Source organism: Oncorhynchus keta, chromosome 18 (genome assembly GCF_023373465.1).
Source record: "Oncorhynchus keta strain PuntledgeMale-10-30-2019 chromosome 18, Oket_V2, whole genome shotgun sequence".
Taxonomy (NCBI): domain Eukaryota; kingdom Metazoa; phylum Chordata; class Actinopteri; order Salmoniformes; family Salmonidae; genus Oncorhynchus; species Oncorhynchus keta.
The window spans coordinates 46,174,032-46,194,821 of NC_068438.1; the positions used below are offsets into that span (position 1 = coordinate 46,174,032).

Genomic DNA, 20,790 nt, shown 5'->3' on the forward strand with positions numbered 1-20,790 from the left:
TCCCCTCCTTTCCCCTGTTCCTCTCCTACCATTCTGGTCTCTACAGTACTGTCCCCTCCTTTCCCCCTGTTCCTCTCTCCTACCATTCTGGTCTCTACAGTACTGTCCCCTCCTTTCCCCTGTTCCTCTCTCCTACCATTCTGGTCTCTACAGTACTGTCCCCTCCTTTCCCCCTGTTCCTCTCTCCTACCATTCTGGTCTCTACAGTACTGTCCCCTCCTTTCCCCTGTTCCCTCTCCTACCATTCTGGTCTCTACAGTACTGTCCCCTCCTTTCCCCTGTTCCTCTCTCCTACCATTCTGGTCTCTACAGTACTGTCCCCTCCTTTCCCCTGTTCCTCTCCTACCATTCTGGTCTCTACAGTACTGTCCCCTCCTTTCCCCTGTTCCTCTCTCCTACCATTCTGGTCTCTACAGTACTGTCCCCTCCTTTCCCCCGTTCCTCTCCTACCATTCTGGTCTCTACAGTACTGTCCCCTCCTTTCCCCCCTGTTCCTCTCTCCTACCATTCTGGTCTCTACAGTACTGTCCCCTCCTTTCCCCCTGTTCCTCTCCTACCATTCTGGTCTCTACAGTACTGTCCCTCCTTTCCCCTGTTCCTCTCTCCTACCATTCTGGTCTCTACAGTACTGTCCCCTCCTTTCCCCTGTTCCTCTCCTACCATTCTGGTCTCTACAGTACTGTCCCCTCCTTTCCCCTGTTCCTCTCCTACCATTCTGGTCTCTACAGTACTGTCCCCTCCTTTCCCCTGTTCCTCTCCTACCATTCTGGTCTCTACAGTACTGTCCCCTCCTTTCCCCCCGTTCCTCTCCTACCATTCTGGTCTCTACAGTACTGTCCCCTCCTTTCCCCCGTTCCTCTCTCCTACCATTCTGGTCTCTACAGTACTGTCCCCTCCTTTCCCCCCGTTCCTCTCCTACCATTCTGGTCTCTACAGTACTGTCCCCTCCTTTCCCCTGTTCCTCTCCTACCATTCTGGTCTCTACAGTACTGTCCCCTCCTTTCCCCCAGTTCCTCTCCTACCATTCTGGTCTCTACAGTACTGTCCCCTCCTTTCCCCTGTTCCTCTCCTACCATTCTGGTCTCTACAGTACTGTCCCTCCTTTCCCCTGTTCCTCTCCTACCATTCTGGTCTCTACAGTACTGTCCCTCCTTTCCCCCTGTTCCTCTCCTACCATTCTGGTCTCTACAGTACTGTCCCTCCTTTCCCCCTGTTCCTCTCCTACCATTCTGGTCTCTACAGTACTGTCCCCTCCTTTCCCCTGTTCCTCTCCTACCATTCTGGTCTCTACAGTACTGTCCCCTCCTTTCCCCTGTTCCTCTCCTACCATTCTGGTCTCTACAGTACTGTCCCCTCCTTTCCCCCTGTTCCTCTCTCCTACCATTCTGGTCTCTACAGTACTGTCCCTCCTTTCCCCTGTTCCCTCTCCTACCATTCTGGTCTCTACAGTACTGTCCCCTCCTTTCCCCTGTTCCTCTCTCCTACCATTCTGGTCTCTACAGTACTGTCCCCTCCTTTCCCCTGTTCCTCTCCTACCATTCTGGTCTCTACAGTACTGTCCCCTCCTTTCCCCAGTGTTCCTCTCTCCTACCATTCTGGTCTCTACAGTACTGTCCCCTCCTTTCCTCCTGTTCCTCTCCTACCATTCTGGTCTCTACAGTACTGTCCCCTCCTTTCCCCTGTTCCTCTCCTACCATTCTGGTCTCTACAGTACTGTCCCCTCCTTTCCCCCTGTTCCTCTCCTACCATTCTGGTCTCTACAGTACTGTCCCCTCCTTTCCCCCGTTCCTCTCCTACCATTCTGGTCTCTACAGTACTGTCCCCTCCTTTCCCCCTGTTCCTCTCCTACCATTCTGGTCTCTACAGTACTGTCCCCTCCTTTCCCCCTGTTCCTCTCTCCTACCATTCTGGTCTCTACAGTACTGTCCCCTCCTTTCCCCTGTTCCTCTCCTACCATTCTGGTCTCTACAGTACTGTCCCCTCCTTTCCCCTGTTCCTCTCTCCTACCATTCTGGTCTCTACAGTACTGTCCCCTCCTTTCCCCTGTTCCTCTCCTACCATTCTGGTCTCTACAGTACTGTCCCCTCCTTTCCCCTGTTCCTCTCTCCTACCATTCTGGTCTCTACAGTACTGTCCCCTCCTTTCCCCTGTTGTTCCTCTCCTACCATTCTGGTCTCTACAGTACTGTCCCCTCCTTTCCCCTGTTCCTCTCCTACCATTCTGGTCTCTACAGTACTGTCCCCTCCTTTCCCCTGTTCCCTCTCCTACCATTCTGGTCTCTACAGTACTGTCCCCTCCTTTCCCCCTGTTCCTCTCTCCTACCATTCTGGTCTCTACAGTACTGTCCCCTCCTTTCCCCCTGTTCCTCTCCTACCATTCTGGTCTCTACAGTACTGTCCCCTCCTTTCCCCTGTTCCTCTCTCCTACCATTCTGGTCTCTACAGTACTGTCCCCTCCTTTCCCCTGTTCCTCTCCTACCATTCTGGTCTCTACAGTACTGTCCCCTCCTTTCCCCTGTTCCTCTCCTACCATTCTGGTCTCTACAGTACTGTCCCCTCCCTTTCCCCTGTTCCTCTCTCCTACCATTCTGGTCTCTACAGTACTGTCCCCTCCTTTCCCCCCTGTTCCCTCTCCTACCATTCTGGTCTCTACAGTACTGTCCCCTCCTTTCCCCTGTTCTCTCTCCTACCATTCTGGTCTCTACAGTACTGTCCCCTCCTTTCCCCCGTTCCTCTCTCCTACCATTCTGGTCTCTACAGTACTGTCCCCTCCTTTCCCCCTTTTCCTCTCCTACCATTCTGGTCTCTACAGTACTGTCCCCTCCTTTCCCCCTGTTCCTCTCTCCTACCATTCTGGTCTCTACAGTACTGTCCCCTCCTTTCCCCCGTTCCTCTCCTACCATTCTGGTCTCTACAGTACTGTCCCCTCCTTTCCCCTGTTCCTCTCCTACCATTCTGGTCTCTACAGTACTGTCCCCTCCTTTCCCCCTGTTCCTCTCTCCTACCATTCTGGTCTCTACAGTACTGTCCCCTCCTTTCCCCTGTTCCTCTCTCCTACCATTCTGGTCTCTACAGTACTGTCCCCTCCTTTCCCCCCTGTTCCTCTCTCCTACCATTCTGGTCTCTACAGTACTGTCCCCTCCTTTCCCCTGTTCCCTCTCTCCTACCATTCTGGTCTCTACAGTACTGTCCCCTCCTTTCCCCCTGTTCCTCTCCTACCATTCTGGTCTCTACAGTACTGTCCCCTCCTTTCCCCCGTTCCTCTCTCCTACCATTCTGGTCTCTACAGTACTGTCCCCTCCTTTCCCCTGTTCCTCTCCTACCATTCTGGTCTCTACAGTACTGTCCCCTCCTTTCCCCTGTTCCTCTCCTACCATTCTGGTCTCTACAGTACTGTCCCCTCCTTTCCCCCCGTTCCTCTCTCCTACCATTCTGGTCTCTACAGTACTGTCCCCTCCTTTCCCCCGTTCCTCTCCTACCATTCTGGTCTCTACAGTACTGTCCCCTCCTTTCCCCCTGTTCCTCTCTCCTACCATTCTGGTCTCTACAGTACTGTCCCCTCCTTTCCCCTGTTCCTCTCTCCTACCATTCTGGTCTCTACAGTACTGTCCCCTCCTTTCCCCTGTTCCTCTCCTACCATTCTGGTCTCTACAGTACTGTCCCCTCCTTTCCCCCTGTTCTCTCTCCTACCATTCTGGTCTCTACAGTACTGTCCCCTCCTTTCCCCTGTTCCTCTCTCCTACCATTCTGGTCTCTACAGTACTGTCCCCTCCTTTCCCCTGTTCCTCTCCTACCATTCTGGTCTCTACAGTACTGTCCCCTCCTTTCCCCCCTGTTCCTCTCCTACCATTCTGGTCTCTACAGTACTGTCCCCTCCTTTCCCCCTGTTCCTCCTCTCCTACCATTCTGGTCTCTACAGTACTGTCCCCTCCTTTCCCCTGTTCCTCTCTCCTACCATTCTGGTCTCTACAGTACTGTCCCCTCCTTTCCCCCGTTCCTCTCCTACCATTCTGGTCTCTACAGTACTGTCCCCTCCTTTCCCCCTGTTCCCTCTCCTACCATTCTGGTCTCTACAGTACTGTCCCCTCCTTTCCCCCTGTTCCTCTCTCCTACCATTCTGGTCTCTACAGTACTGTCCCCTCCTTTCCCCAGTTCCCTCTCCTACCATTCTGGTCTCTACAGTACTGTCCCCTCCTTTCCCCCTGTTCCTCTCTCCTACCATTCTGGTCTCTACAGTACTGTCCCCTCCTTTCCCTGTTCCTCTCCTACCATTCTGGTCTCTACAGTACTGTCCCCTCCTTTCCCCCTGTTCCTCTCCTACCATTCTGGTCTCTACAGTACTGTCCCCTCCTTTCCCCTGTTCCTCTCTCCTACCATTCTGGTCTCTACAGTACTGTCCCCTCCTTTCCCCTGTTCCTCTCCTACCATTCTGGTCTCTACAGTACTGTCCCCTCCTTTCCCCCTGTTCCTCTCCTACCATTCTGGTCTCTACAGTACTGTCCCCTCCTTTCCCCTGTTCTCTCTCCTACCATTCTGGTCTCTACAGTACTGTCCCCTCCTTTCCCCTGTTCCTCTCCTACCATTCTGGTCTCTACAGTACTGTCCCCTCCTTTCCCCTGTTCCTCTCTCCTACCATTCTGGTCTCTACAGTACTGTCCCCTCCTTTCCCCCGTTCCTCTCTCCTACCATTCTGGTCTCTACAGTACTGTCCCCTCCTTTCCCCCTGTTCCTCTCTCCTACCATTCTGGTCTCTACAGTACTGTCCCCTCCTTTCCCCCGTTCCTCTCTCCTACCATTCTGGTCTCTACAGTACTGTCCCCTCCTTTCCCCCTGTTCCTCTCTCCTACCATTCTGGTCTCTACAGTACTGTCCCCTCCTTTCCCCCCTTCCCTCTCCTACCATTCTGGTCTCTACAGTACTGTCCCCTCCTTTCCCCCTGTTCCTCTCCTACCATTCTGGTCTCTACAGTACTGTCCCCTCCTTTCCCCCGTTCCTCTCCTACCATTCTGGTCTCTACAGTACTGTCCCCTCCTTTCCCCCTGTTCCTCTCTCCTACCATTCTGGTCTCTACAGTACTGTCCCCTCCTTTCCCCAGTTCCTCTCCTACCATTCTGGTCTCTACAGTACTGTCCCCTCCTTTCCCCCTGTTCCTCTCCTACCATTCTGGTCTCTACAGTACTGTCCCCTCCTTTCCCCCGTTCCTCTCCTACCATTCTGGTCTCTACAGTACTGTCCCCTCCTTTCCCCCGTTCCTCTCCTACCATTCTGGTCTCTACAGTACTGTCCCCTCCTTTCCCCCAGTTCCTCTCCTACCATTCTGGTCTCTACAGTACTGTCCCCTCCTTTCCCCCAGTTCCTCTCCTACCATTCTGGTCTCTACAGTACTGTCCCCTCCTTTCCCCCAGTTCCTCTCTTCTACCATTCTGGTCTCTACAGTACTGTCCCCTCCTTTCCCCCAGTTCCTCTCCTACCATTCTGGTCTCTACAGTACTGTCCCCTCCTTTCCCCCAGTTCCTCTCCTACCATTCTGGTCTCTACAGTACTGTCCCCTCCTTTCCCCCTGTTCCTCTCTCCTACCATTCTGGTCTCTACAGTACTGTCCCCTCCTTTCCCCCCGTTCCTCTCTCCTACCATTCTGGTCTCTACAGTACTGTCCCCTCCTTTCCCCCTGTTCCTCTCTCCTACCATTCTGGTCTCTACAGTACTGTCCCCTCCTTTCCCCCGTTCCTCTCTCCTACCATTCTGGTCTCTACAGTACTGTCCCCTCCTTTCCCCTGTTCCTCTCTCCTACCATTCTGGTCTCTACAGTACTGTCCCCTCCTTTCCCCTGTTCCTCTCTCCTACCATTCTGGTCTCTACAGTACTGTCCCCTCCTTTCCCCCGTTCCTCTCCTACCATTCTGGTCTCTACAGTACTGTCCCCTCCTTTCCCCAGTTCCTCTCTACTACCATTCTGGTCTCTACAGTACTGTCCCCTCCTTTCCCCCAGTTCCTCTCCTACCATTCTGGTCTCTACAGTACTGTCCCCTCCTTTCCCCAGTTCCTCTCTACTACCATTCTGGTCTCTACAGTACTGTCCCCTCCTTTCCCCTGTTCCTCTCCTACCATTCTGGTCTCTACAGTACTGTCCCCTCCTTTCCCCCAGTTCCTCTCTCCTACCATTCTGGTCTCTACAGTACTGTCCCCTCCTTTCCCCCTGTTCCTCTCTCCTACCATTCTGGTCTCTACAGTACTGTCCCCTCCTTTCCCCCAGTTCCTCTCTCCTACCATTCTGGTCTCTACAGTACTGTCCCCTCCTTTCCCCCAGTTCCTCTCTCCTACCATTCTGGTCTCTACAGTACTGTCCCCTCCTTTCCCCCTGTTCCTCTCTCCTACCATTCTGGTCTCTACAGTACTGTCCCCTCCTTTCCCCCTGTTCCTCTCTCCTACCATTCTGGTCTCTACAGTACTGTCCCCTCCTTTCCCCCTGTTCCTCTCTCCTACCATTCTGGTCTCTACAGTACTGTCCCCTCCTTTCCCCCCGTTCCTCTCTCCTACCATTCTGGTCTCTACAGTACTGTCCCCTCCTTTCCCCCGTTCCTCTCTCCTACCATTCTGGTCTCTACAGTACTGTCCCCTCCTTTCCCCCTGTTCCTCTCTCCTACCATTCTGGTCTCTACAGTACTGTCCCCTCCTTTCCCCCAGTTCCTCTCCTACCATTCTGGTCTCTACAGTACTGTCCCCTCCTTTCCCCCTGTTCCTCTCCTACCATTCTGGTCTCTACAGTACTGTCCCCTCCTTTCCCCCTGTTCCTCTCTCCTACCATTCTGGTCTCTACAGTACTGTCCCCTCCTTTCCCCCCGTTCCTCTCTCCTACCATTCTGGTCTCTACAGTACTGTCCCCTCCTTTCCCCCTGTTCCTCTCTTCTACCATTCTGGTCTCTACAGTACTGTCCCCTCCTTTCCCCCGTTCCTCTCCTACCATTCTGGTCTCTACAGTACTGTCCCCTCCTTTCCCCCTGTTCCTCTCCTACCATTCTGGTCTCTACAGTACTGTCCCCTCCTTTCCCCCGTTCCTCTCCTACCATTCTGGTCTCTACAGTACTGTCCCCTCCTTTCCCCCTGTTCCTCTCTCCTACCATTCTGGTCTCTACAGTACTGTCCCCTCCTTTCCCCCGTTCCTCTCTCCTACCATTCTGGTCTCTACAGTACTGTCCCCTCCTTTCCCCCAGTTCCTCTCTACTACCATTCTGGTCTCTACAGTACTGTCCCCTCCTTTCCCCCTGTTCCTCTCCTACCATTCTGGTCTCTACAGTACTGTCCCCTCCTTTCCCCCGTTCCTCTCTCCTACCATTCTGGTCTCTACAGTATTGTCCCCTCCTTTCCCCCATTCCTCTCCTACCATTCTGGTCTCTACAGTACTGTCCCCTCCTTTCCCCGTTCCTCTCCTACCATTCTGGTCTCTACAGTACTGTCCCCTCCTTTCCCCCTGTTCCTCTCCTACCATTCTGGTCTCTACAGTACTAGTTCCTCTCCTACCATTCTGGTCTCTACAGTACTAGTTCCTCTCCTACCATGCTGGTCTCTACAGTACTGTCCCCTCCTTTCCCCCTGTTCCTCTCCTACCATTCTGGTCTCTACAGTACTGTCCCCTCCTTTCCCCCCGTTCCTCTCTCCTACCATTCTGGTCTCTACAGTACTGTCCCCTCCTTTCCCCCTGTTCCTCTCTCCTACCATTCTGGTCTCTACAGTACTGTCCCCTCCTTTCCCCCCGTTCCTCTCTCCTACCATTCTGGTCTCTACAGTACTGTCCCCTCCTTTCCCCCTGTTCCTCTCTCCTACCATTCTGGTCTCTACAGTACTGTCCCCTCCTTTCCCCCGTTCCTCTCTCCTACCATTCTGGTCTCTACAGTACTGTCCCCTCCTTTCCCCCTGTTCCTCTCTCCTACCATTCTGGTCTCTACAGTATTGTCCCCTCCTTTCCCCCCGTCCCTCTCCTACCATTCTGGTCTCTACAGTACTGTCCCCTCCTTTCCCCCTGTTCCTCTCTCCTACCATTCTGGTCTCTACAGTACTGTCCCCTCCTTTCCCCTGTTCCTCTCCTACCATTCTGGTCTCTACAGTACTGTCCCTCCTTTCCCCCTGTTCCCTCCTACCATTCTGGTCTCTACAGTACTGTCCCCTCCTTTCCCCCAGTTCCTCTCCTACCATTCTGGTCTCTACAGTACTGTCCCCTCCTTTCCCCCTGTTCCTCTCTCCTACCATTCTGGTCTCTACAGTACTGTCCCCTCCTTTCCCCCGTTCCTCTCCTACCATTCTGGTCTCTACAGTACTGTCCCCTCCTTTCCCCCTGTTCCTCTCTCCTACCATTCTGGTCTCTACAGTACTGTCCCCTCCTTTCCCCCTGTTCCTCTCCTACCATTCTGGTCTCTACAGTACTGTCCCCTCCTTTCCCCCGTTCCTCTCCTACCATTCTGGTCTCTACAGTACTGTCCCCTCCTTTCCCCCGTTCCTCTCTCCTACCATTCTGGTCTCTACAGTACTGTCCCCTCCTTTCCCCCTGTTCCTCTCTCCTACCATTCTGGTCTCTACAGTACTGTCCCCTCCTTTCCCCTGTTCCTCTCTCCTACCATTCTGGTCTCTACAGTACTGTCCCCTCCTTTCCCCCCGTTCCTCTCCTACCATTCTGGTCTCTACAGTACTGTCCCCTCCTTTCCCCCGTTCCTCTCTCCTACCATTCTGGTCTCTACAGTACTGTCCCCTCCTTTCCCCCTGTTCCTCTCTCCTACCATTCTGGTCTCTACAGTACTGTCCCCTCCTTTCCCCCTGTTCCTCTCCTACCATTCTGGTCTCTACAGTACTGTCCCCTCCTTTCCCCCTGTTCCTCTCTCCTACCATTCTGGTCTCTACAGTACTGTCCCCTCCTTTCCCCCTGTTCCTCTCTCCTACCATTCTGGTCTCTACAGTACTGTCCCCTCCTTTCCCCCTGTTCCTCTCTCCTACCATTCTGGTCTCTACAGTACTGTCCCCTCCTTTCCCCCCGTTCCTCTCTCCTACCATTCTGGTCTCTACAGTACTGTCCCCTCCTTTCCCCTGTTCCCTCTCCTACCATTCTGGTCTCTACAGTACTGTCCCCTCCTTTCCCCCCGTTCCTCTCTCCTACCATTCTGGTCTCTACAGTACTGTCCCCTCCTTTCCCCCTGTTCCTCTCTCCTACCATTCTGGTCTCTACAGTACTGTCCCCTCCTTTCCCCCGTTCCTCTCCTACCATTCTGGTCTCTACAGTACTGTCCCCTCCTTTCCCCCCGTTCCTCTCTCCTACCATTCTGGTCTCTACAGTACTGTCCCCTCCTTTCCCCCCGTTCCTCTCTCCTACCATTCTGGTCTCTACAGTACTGTCCCCTCCTTTCCCCCTGTTCCTCTCTCCTACCATTCTGGTCTCTACAGTACTGTCCCCTCCTTTCCCCCGTTCCTCTCCTACCATTCTGGTCTCTACAGTACTGTCCCCTCCTTTCCCCCCGTTCCTCTCCTACCATTCTGGTCTCTACAGTACTGTCCCCTCCTTTCCCCCAGTTCCTCTCCTACCATTCTGGTCTCTACAGTACTGTCCCCTCCTTTCCCCCCGTTCCTCTCCTACCATTCTGGATCCCATCACAACGTACTCCAGGGAGAACATATTTAACATTGTTTCATTGAGAGGAATCTCTGGTGTTTGCCAAAAATGTGTCGCCATGCCGGGTGGTGCTCTCAGTCTGCTGCCCCAAATCTTTCTCCCTTCCTCTCCTCCTCTCAGTCTGCTGCCCCAGATCTTATTCCCTTCCTCTCCTCCTCTCAGTCTGCTGCCCCAGATCTTATTCCCTTCCTCTCCTCCTCTCAGTCTGCTGCCCCAGATCTTATTCCCTTCCTCTCCTCCTCTCAGTCTGCTGCCCCAGATCTTATTCCCTTCCTCTCCTCCTCTCAGTCTGCTGCCCCAGACCTTATTCCCTTCCTCTCCTCCTCTCAGTCTGCTGCCCCAGATCTTATTCCCTTCCTCTCCTCCTCTCAGTCTGCTGCCCCAGACCTTATTCCCTTCCTCTCAGTCTGCTGCCCCAGATCTTATTCCCTTCCTCTCCTCCTCTCAGTCTGCTGCCCCAGACCTTTCTCCCTTCCTCTCCTGCTCCCTCACCCTCCCCTTCCTCTCCTGCTCCCTCCCTCACCCTCCCAAACATGCACCCTCCCTCACCCTCCCAAACCTGCTCCCTCACCCACCCTCCCAAACCTGATCCCTCCGTCACCCTCCCAAACCAGCTCCCTCCCTCACCCTCCTTCTTCCCTCCCTATCCCTGTTTTAATTCCCTATCTAGACTGAGAGTAATGAAGAGACAGAGAGACAGATAGTCACAGACAGAGTAGGAGAAAGAGAGAGAGAGAGATGGAGGATGGGTAAGGATTGCAGCCAGACCAGATGTGACAACATCCCTCACAGCCCTGGCAGTCCGTTTCCCAACAAGGCCCTGTGTTTGTCTCTGTACTGTATGAGAGGCACTGCACCACAATTCACTGTGTGTGTGCGTGTGCGTGTGTGTGTGTCTCACCACACTGAGTTGGCTCCAGGAGGTGCGTATGGGTCTGTACTGCATCACGATGCGGTCATCAGGTTTGGCCTCTCTGGACTGGTCCTCATCAGAGTCATTGTGAAGAGCTTTCTCCTGGTAGTTCTGATACAGTTCCTCCTCTGGATCACACCACAGACAGGCAGGTTGAGGGTGGATCACACCACAGACAGACAGGTTGAGGGTGGATCACACCACAGACAGACAGGTTGAGGGTGGATCACACCACAGACAGACAGGTTGAGGGTGGATCACACCACAGACAGACAGGTTGAGGGTGGATCACACCACAGACAGACAGGTTGAGGGTGGATCACACCACAGACAGGCAGGTTGAGGGTGGATCACACCACAGACAGACAGGTTGAGGGTGGATCACACCACAGACAGACAGGTTGAGGGTGGATCACACCACAGACAGACAGGTTGAGGGTGGATCACACCACAGACAGACAGGTTGAGGGTGGATCACAATAGTACAGTCCCCATTGACAGCAAGACCTCAACCATGTGTACAGAAAGTCATAGTCATCACCAGTTCATATACATGACTAAGACAGAGAAGTGGCACTCACCTTCACTGTCAAATGTCCTCTGTGTGATCAGTCCTGGCTTCTTATCAGGACTCTGAGAGACAGAACAAGACCCCATGTCACTATTAATAACAGACCCAGGATCAGCTCTCCCTGCCCCAGCCGTACTACTATATTAACACAATGAACTGAAACTGTCACTAGATCTGTTATCATGAGCAGTCGGCTGAATATCCGAAATGATGCTTTATTAGCCAAATCTGGTTATGAATGACATTATAAACACACATCTGTCACGTTCTAAATGACAAGTGGTAGTAGGTCTCCCCTGGGACCTGCTCTTGACCCCTGACCTGCCTAATTACAGAGCAGTGGACTGAAGTGTGTTATAATCATAGGCCTCCACTATTAGTAGGACTTCAACACAAGCGTCTCCTGACAATGTTCCAACTTCAAGCTGTGGACTTTGGTCCTGATCTGAACTGCAGGAGAATAATCCATCAGGCAGATGAGTGTTAATTCAAGTAAGAGACAGTAATATCCAGGCACATGGGGCAACGCATGGAGAGAACAGAATCATGACATAGCAGTTAATAGGAATGACAATTTCCTGGACAATAATGGGTGAATACATGTCATCCTACCTTGTTCTTCTTCCCAGGGCTGGTCGGTCTCTCCTTGACCTCCTGTAGTCCTCGGAGCACAGGTTGGGACAGACGATGGGTCTTGAGGTCATCAGATGGTATTTCCATTTCCACTCCACTTACCACTGCTCTCCTGTACGAGGTAGACCTCAACCCTCTCTTCAGAGTCCCAGTGCTCTCATCCTGGTCTGTCCCCCCTCCCCCGGACCCTACGCCAGTGGAGAAGAAGGATCCAGTCTCCACCATGCTGAGGGCTCGCAGGGCCCGCTTGGTAGGATCCAGGCCCAGCAGACCCCCCATGCCGTGGCTCTGTACCCCAGCAGGAGAGGCCTTGCTCATGGACGCCAGCCCTTTGGGGATCAGCTGTTGTGTGCCTTTCTTCAGGGCAGCTGCACTGTGGGTGCTGAGGACAATGGAGGGAGGAGGAGATAGGGAGATGGAGGGAGAGAGGGTGGGAGTGGGGGAATGAGAGGGAGAAGGAGAGGGGGCAGACATGTCAGCAGAGGAGGGGCTGTGGGGTGTGGGGAGGTCAGAAGGGGTGGAGATGAGGGAAGAGAGGGAGTTGATACTGGAGGTGGAGCTGTGGGATGGGGTAGGGGTGTGGAGACTAGGGGTGGAGGGGCTGGGGATGGGGTTAGGGGTGGAGGGGCTGGGGTTAGGGGAGAGGGGCTGGGGTTAGGGGAGGGGCTGGGGTTAGGGGGAGAGGGGCTGGGGTTAGGGGGAGAGGGGCTGGGGTTAGGGGGTGGAGGGGCTGGGGTTAGGGGGAGGGGCTGGGGTTAGGGGGAGAGGGGCTGGGGTTAGGGGGAGAGGGGCTGGGGTTACGGGAGAGGGGACAGGAGTTAAGGGGTGGTAGGAAGAAGGGGAGGTCAGGTTATGGTGGTGGTGCTTATTGGGGGAGGCAGGGGGAGAGGGGTGTTTTGAGGAGGCAGAGTCCGGCGGTGAAGGACTCATCCCAAACACTATCTGGTCCCTGTGAGTGGTGAGGGTGAACGGGCTGGATAGTGGATTCTGGGTGTCCAGCAGAGGCTTGTCTGACCACACATTATCAACAGTCCCACCGTGACATGTCTTACTGTTCAACGACAGCGACTTATCATCCTCCGATTTGAACTTGGACAGAGAGAAACGTCCTTTGGACAGATGTCCAATACTTATACTCCTGACTACCCGTGTTTTCTTGGTGGGTTGGTTGAGAACGTGCTTCAGAATGACCGTCCCTCCTCCCGGCGTGGCCACCAGTCTCTCTGCAGGCTGGCTCAAGGTAAAGCTGCACTTGTTGTCCTCTACGGGGAAGTCAGTCATGTGGACTCCGTCTATCTGGTAGCTGAGGGGCCGGGCCTTTAGCTTGCTGGGGCCAGTGTGGTTGGCTGAGCGCCTCTTCCACAGCGGGGTGATGTTACTGTTGGACAGATCCACATCGTTCCCGCCCTCCATGGTGCGTCAATCACTCGTCTTTTCTTTGTCACTGAGGAGTCTCTCGGCTGACCCAACTGGTCCAACCCAGAAGAGAACTGCAATAACACCTGGTTGTAAACACAGAGAGAGAGAGAGAGATCTATCAAAATCAAAGCTGGAGGGGTAGTAGGATAAGTCCTGACTTTTCAGGGTTAGGTCTGTCTGTGAGGTCACAAGTTGGGTCATTCCTTAGCTCTTGAAAAGTCCAGGCAGCATTCTGCCTTACAGTTCTCAGCCATTCGTTTTGCCCATGACAGCCTCCTGTGAACTACAATTCCAACTCTGTTTTAACGTTTCGAAACGTTGTTAATTAATAATCGCTTGCCTATGGATTTCGAAACATTTATCTTTAAATCAGCGAGAAGGAATCCTTAAAATATATAGTTTTTTAAATACACGTTTTGCACAGATCCATACAGCAATGGGCGTCTCCATCCAATGAAACTACACGTTCCACGTTATGCTGACACACAGGTGGTCGCCTCGTCTTCCTGTTGTTTTCCGTGTAACGCGGAGACGTGTCAGCGTGGGAACCAGTGCTTGACCTGGGCCAGAGCGACCTACCAGCACTTCTAATTTTGGGGGAATTGCGTACCGGCTCCTCTTTAAAACAAAGTAGCCTAAATTAGCCCAGATTGAAGCGCAAAAAACATTGACCAAAAACGGAATGAAGGCGAGAACTGCATTAAATAGCAATTGATAGTGGGCATTAATAGTCTGATTCCGCTTTGTTCACGTTTATTTGCCGCGAGCCTGTGAGTGACCGTAGCCCGTTCCAGATTGCGCAGATTGAAAATATACCAGATTGAATGCGCATGATGCACTATTCCAAAATGTCAAACGAGGGTTTATAAAGTCATGGAAATTGGTTTCATAATGTGTGTTAATGTAATTCATGAAGGCACACTTAAATAGTATCAATCACTTAAAAATCGACATATCAGCATTATCATAAACAGTGCGTGTCTGTGCGCGCCAGTGAGATGTTGCCTGAGGGGAGAGAGCTGGACATTTCACAGCAGGTATAAAATAATGACAGACAAGATAGCCAATTCAAAACATAACTTGTTGGCAGTTATCTTGCTAGTTAACTATAGCTAACTAAGCATTCATGTCTTTCTCGCCTTTCCACCGGTACTGTAGAGCCTAAATAAATCTGCACCGTTGGCAACCTGGGATTCCCCTCTATTAAATAGCAGCCATGTCATCGTTAGAAACAGCATAAATGACAAATAACTTGCTGTGCCTAAATCTCCCCTAAAACACGAATATTAGAGCCGTATATATAAACATGTCTAGTTAGATACCGTGCTTTGATCCATGATTAATTGAATGAGGGAATAATTGTATAAAGACAAAAGTATTTGGTTGTAATGTTGCAATATTTTACATCAAGGATGGCAACCATCCTCCAGGATGGCTACTGGGTGTGCAGGCATTTGTTCATGTCCTGGTCTAACCACATCGTAGCCTAAACATTAGCTGCTCAAGGAACTTGATAAGCAGACTCTGGATAAAAAGCCTGCACACCCAGGAGCTCTCCAGATGGAGGGTTGACCACGTTGACAAGCAGCACTGGTGTAAAGTACTGAAGTAGTTGTTTTTGGGTATCTGTACTTTACCATTTATATAGATTTTTTGACAACTTTTACTCCACTACATCTCATATGTATATACTGTATTCTATACTATGCTCTCATTCACTTTAATAATGTTTACATATCTTGCATTACTCATCTCATATGTATAATCTCCTTTTCTATACTATTCTACTGTATCTTAGTCCATTCCACCCAGACATCACTTGTTCATATGTATATAGTCTTAATTCATGTCTACTTAGATTTGTGTGTATTGGGTATATGCTGTGTAATTTGTTAGATATTACCTGTTAGATATTACTGCACTGTCGGAGCTAGAAACACAAGCATTTCGCTACACCTGCAATAACATGTGCTAATAATGTGTGTGTGACCAATACAATTTGATCTACATTCCTAAGGAAAATATACTTTTTACTCCTTATATTTTCCCTGAAACCCAAAAGTACTCGTTACATGTTTAATGCTTTAGCAGGACAGGAAATTGTCTAATTCACGCACTTATCAAGAGAACATCCCTGGTCATCCCTACTGCCTCTGATCTGGTGGACTCACTTACCAAGAGAACATCCCTGGTCATCCCTACTGTCTCTGATCTGACTGTCTCACTAAACAGAGAACATCCCTGGTCATCCCTACTGTCTCTGATCTGACTGTCTCACTAAACAGAGAACATCCCTGGTCATCCCTACTGCCTCTGATCTGGTGGACTCACTAAACAGAGAACATCCCTGGTCATCCCTACTGCCTCTGATCTGACTGTCTCACTAAACAGAGAACATCCCTGGTCATCCCTACTGTCTCTGATCTGACTGTCTCACTAAACAGAGAACATCCCTGGTCATCCCTACTGTCTCTGATCTGACTGTCTCACTAAACAGAGAACATCCCTGGTCATCCCTACTGCCTCTGATCTGACTGTCTCACTAAACAGAGAACATCCCTGGTCATCCCTACTGTCTCTGATCTGGAGGACTCACTAAACAGAGAACATCCCTGGTCATCCCTACTGTCTCTGATCTGACTGTCTCACTAAACAGAGAACATCCCTGGTCATCCCTACTGTCTCTGATCTGACTGTCTCACTAAACAGAGAACATCCCTGGTCATCCCTACTGTCTCTGATCTGACTGTCTCACTAAACAGAGAACATCCCTGGTCATCCCTACTGCCTCTGATCTGACTGTCTCACTAAACAGAGAACATCCCTGGTCATCCTTACTGTCTCTGATCTGGAGGACTCACTAAACAGAGAATATCCCTGGTCATCCCTACTGTCTCTGATCTGACTGTCTCACTAAACAGAGAACATCCCTGGTCATCCCTACTGACTGTCTCCTCTGATCTGATCCCTGTCTCATCTAAACAGAGAACATCCCTGGTCATCCCTACTGTCTCTGATCTGACTGTCTCACTAAACAGAGAACATCCCTGGTCATCCCTACTGTCTCTGATCTGGAGGACTCACTAAACAGAGAACATCCCTGGTCATCCCTACTGTCTCTGATCTGACTGTCTCACTAAACAGAGAACATCCCTGGTCATCCCTACTGCCTCTGATCTGACTGTCTCACTAAACAGAGAACATCCCTGGTCATCCCTACTGCCTCTGATCTGACTGTCTCACTAAACAGAGAACATCCCTGGTCATCCCTACTGTCTCTGATCTGAGGACTCACTAAACAGAGAACATCCCTGGTCATCCCTACTGTCTCTGATCTGACTGTCTCACTAAACAGAGAACATCCCTGGTCATCATCCCTACTGTCTCTGATCTGACTGTCTCACTAAACAGAGAACATCCCTGGTCATCCCTACTGTCTCTGATCTGACTGTCTCACTAAACAGAGAACATCCCTGGTCATCCCTACTGTCTCTGATCTGACTGTCTCACTAAACAGAGAACATCCCTGGTCATCCCTACTGTCTCTGATCTGACTGTCTCACTAAACAGAGAACATCCCTGGTCATCCCTACTGTCTCTGATCTGACTGTCTCACTAAACAGAGAACATCCCTGGTCATCCCTACTGTCTCTGATCTGACTGTCTCACTAAACAGAGAACATCCCTGGTCATCCCTACTGTCTCTGATCTGACTGTCTCACTAAACAGAGAACATCCCTGGTCATCCCTACTGTCTCTGATCTGACTGTCTCACTAAACAGAGAACATCCCTGGTCATCCCTACTGCCTCTGATCTGACTGTCTCACTAAACAGAGAACATCCCTGGTCATCCCTACTGCCTCTGATCTGGAGGACTCACTAAACAGAGAACATCCCTGGTCATCCCTACTGTCTCTGATCTGACTGACTCACTAAACAGAGAACATCCCTGGTCATCCCTACTACCTCTGATCTGGAGGACTCACTAAACAGAGAACATCCCTGGTCATCCCTACTGTCTCTGATCTGACTGTCTCACTAAACAGAGAACATCCCTGGTCATCCCTACTGCCTCTGATCTGACTGTCTCACTAAACAGAGAACATCCCTGGTCATCCCTACTGCCTCTGATCTGGAGGACTCACTAAACAGAGAACATCCCTGGTCATCCCTACTGTCTCTGATCTGACTGTCTCACTAAACAGAGAACATCCCTGGTCATCCCTACTGCCTCTGATCTGACTGTCTCACTAAACAGAGAACATCCCTGGTCATCCCTACTGCCTCTGATCTGACTGTCTCACTAAACAGAGAACATCCCTGGTCATCCCTACTGTCTCTGATCTGACTGTCTCACTAAACAGAGAACATCCCTGGTCATCCCTACTGCCTCTGATCTGACTGTCTCACTAAACAGAGAACATCCCTGGTCATCCCTACTGTCTCTGATCTGGAGGACTCACTAAACAGAGAACATCCCTGGTCATCCCTACTGTCTCTGATCTGACTGTCTCACTAAACAGAGAACATCCCTGGTCATCCCTACTGTCTCTGATCTGACTGTCTCACTAAACAGAGAACATCCCTGGTCATCCCTACTGCCTCTGATCTGACTGTCTCACTAAACAGAGAACATCCCTGGTCATCCCTACTGCCTCTGATCTGACTGTCTCACTAAACAGAGAACATCCCTGGTCATCCCTACTGTCTCTGATCTGACTGTCTCACTAAACAGAGAACATCCCTGGTCATCATCCCTACACTAAACAGAGAACATCTGGTGATCTGATCTGTCTCACTAAACAGAGAACATCCCTGGTCATCCCTACTGCCTCTGATCTGACTGTCTCACTAAACAGAGAACATCCCTGGTCATCCCTACTGCCTCTGATCTGACTGTCTCACTAAACAGAGAACATCCCTGGTCATCCCTACTGCCTCTGATCTGACTGTCTCACTAAACAGAGAACATCCCTGGTCATCCCTACTGCCTCTGATCTGGAGGACTCACTAAACAGAGAACATCCCTGGTCATCCCTACTGCCTCTGATCTGACTGTCTCACTAAACAGAGAACATCCCTGGTCATCCCTACTGCCTCTGATCTGACTGTCTCACTAAACAGAGAACATCCCTGGTCATCCCTACTGTCTCTGATCTGACTGTCTCACTAAACAGAGAACATCCCTGGTCATCCCTACTGCCTCTGATCTGGTGGACTCACCAAGAGAACATCCCTGGTCATCCCTACAGCCTCTGATCTGGAGGACTCACTAAACAGAGAACATCCCTGGTCATCCCTACTGCCTCTGATCTGGACTCACTAAACAGAGAACTGTCATCTGATCTGACTGTCTCACTAAACAGAGAACATCCCTGGTCATCCCTACTGCCTCTGATCTGGTGGACTCAGAGAACATCCCTGGTCATCCCTACTGTCTCTGATCTGACTGTCTCACTAAACAGAGAACATCCCTGGTCATCCCTACTGCCTCTGATCTGACTGTCTCACTAAACAGAGAACATCCCTGGTCATCCCTACTGTCTCTGATCTGACTGTCTCACTAAACAGAGAACATCCCTGGTCATCCCTACTGCCTCTGATCTGGAGGACTCACTAAACAGAGAACATCCCTGGTCATCCCTACTACCTCTGATCTGACTGTCTCACTAAACAGAGAACATCCCTGGTCATCCCTACTGCCTCTGATCTGACTGTCTCACTAAACACAAATGCTTCATTTGTGAATTTTGTCTGAGTGTTGAACTGTGCCCCTGTCAATCTGTAAATTTAAAAAACTAGAAAATCATGTTGTCTGGTTAATATAAAGAATTTGAAACTATTTGTACATTTACTTTTGAAACTTAAGTACATTTAAAACCAAATACTTTTACACTTTTACTCAAATAGTATTTTACTGTGTGACTTTCACTTTTACTTGAGTCATTTTCTTTTAAGGTATCTTTACTTTCACTCAGGTATGAAAATTGAGTACTTTTTCAGTCACTGCAGCATTCCAGTGTCAATAATGCTTACTTTTCCCATCTAGGCTATAATAATAGTCATGAACAATTGATTAAAAGTCTAGGTAAATGTGTATAAACCCTTAATTGAATAATCAGAGGTCTCTATAGCATAATGTTATTTGTGAATTTCGGTGAACATAGTCAAATGGACTGAATTGGAAAAAGCACTTATTTCATCCCGAACCAAGCGCTGGTGGGAACACTATCCCTAACTCTATCAATGTGTGTGGATCAATTTAACTTTTTACTAAATTATTTCTGACTGATATGAAAGACAAGCTCCTTATTCTTCCGAAACCATACCGCAAGCGATGCAAGTTAATGTTCAGACGCCCCCCTACAGAACAAGCATTCACCCACTGACTCTTACTGTAATGGAACTGGGTCATGGGCTATTTCGTTCCTTTACCACTGCACCACTAGCCGAATAACCATGAAAAGTATTGGACCACATGAACCCCGATACAGTAACGTTAGAGGACCAGTGACAGACATGCTTGTCCTAAATTATTTAAAAAAGGTCCAAAACGAGTTACGGTCTAGTTAAAAAACGATGCATCAGAACACGTTCAGACACCACATTGGAAAAGTGTCTATGCAGAGAAGTAGGCTGGCTACAGGGGGAAACAATGTTTACCAACGAGTTCCCACATTGAGCTATAAAAGAACGGCTCCTTCAGCGCACCGCGAGCCGAGTCTTCCAGTAACCCGTGATGGATAACAGACTTACTTTCTATTGATTCGTGGTTTCCCTGTAAAACCTCGTCATGGTGCCTGTGTCCTGGAGTTCTCAATACAATAAGGCAAAGTTTTCCCGTTGTTTGAAAGTTTATGCTTGAGGTGTAAACGGTTAATTTTGTGCGAAAAAAATCGTTTTCCCATCAGTAGTCCGGTGACCATCGGCTGTCTTCACGGTGTCTCGAACTCCGATATGTCATTGTGTTCTCTCCGAGAGTGTTGTGTGCAGGAGACTAATAGAGAGGAGGAGGAATGCCGATTGCCAAACAGCACAGAAGCCTACCCAAATTCACGTGACGTTAAGTGCACTACAATTCAACCGAGTTGAACTTTTCACCATGTCAACTACAGAGAAGCAAAGCAATAGCCCTGCGCATAAACATTCTAAGACAAAAAAAAGGACAAGAAAACGTCCTAAATGATGTAGACTTGTAGCTCAACAAAATCAGTGTCAATTTGGAGAAAAATGATCGACATTTGGGAGTAGTTCGTAAAGTGAAGTGTGGGACTAGTTCACAATCTGGCGCCTCCCCGTGGTTCTTTAGAGTGAAGCCACAGTAGACTACAAGATGTCTAGAGTAGTCATGTTTTTTTATTTATTTTATTTTATTTCACCTTTATTTAACCAGGTAGGAAAGTTAGGAAAGTTTTCATTTACAATTGCGACCTGGCCAAGATAAAGCAAAAGCAGTTCGACACATACAACAACACAGAGTTACACATGGAGTAAAACAAACATACAGTCAATAATACAGTATAAACAAGTCTATATACGATGTGAGCAAATGAGGTGAGATAAGGGAGGTAAAGGCAAAAAAAGGCTATGGTGGCAAAGTAAA

General features: G+C 50.1%; 2 protein-coding genes across 2 annotated transcripts in view; both read right to left on the reverse strand.

The window, feature by feature from the left end:
* Positions 1–12,386, reverse strand: part of LOC118377283 (rho guanine nucleotide exchange factor 26-like) — a 153,988-nt gene extending 141,602 nt beyond the window's left edge. The window contains exons 1-3 of the mRNA XM_052468602.1: positions 11,747–12,386; positions 11,145–11,196; positions 10,552–10,691 (exon numbers count right to left, since the gene is read on the reverse strand). Coding sequence (XP_052324562.1) covers positions 10,552–10,691; positions 11,145–11,196; positions 11,747–12,241 — 687 coding nt within the window. The 5' untranslated portion in view covers positions 12,242–12,386. The remainder of the gene's footprint in view (positions 1–10,551; positions 10,692–11,144; positions 11,197–11,746) is intronic.
* Positions 12,387–12,481: 95 nt separating this feature from the next.
* LOC127908844 (uncharacterized) lies at positions 12,482–20,460 on the reverse strand. Its single transcript, XM_052468592.1, has 2 exons — positions 19,944–20,460; positions 12,482–13,269 (listed from the first exon to the last, which is right to left on the reverse strand). Exon 2 carries the CDS (start codon positions 13,178–13,180, stop codon positions 12,482–12,484), a length of 699 nt encoding a protein of 232 aa, XP_052324552.1. The 5' UTR covers positions 13,181–13,269; positions 19,944–20,460.
* Between the last annotated feature and the right edge of the window lie 330 nt (positions 20,461–20,790).

Bases quoted from the DNA above. Each gene is read 5' to 3' on its own strand.
- LOC127908844 (XM_052468592.1), bottom strand. From the start codon at position 13,180: ATGGAGGGCGGGAACGATGTGGATCTGTCCAACAGTAACATCACCCCG.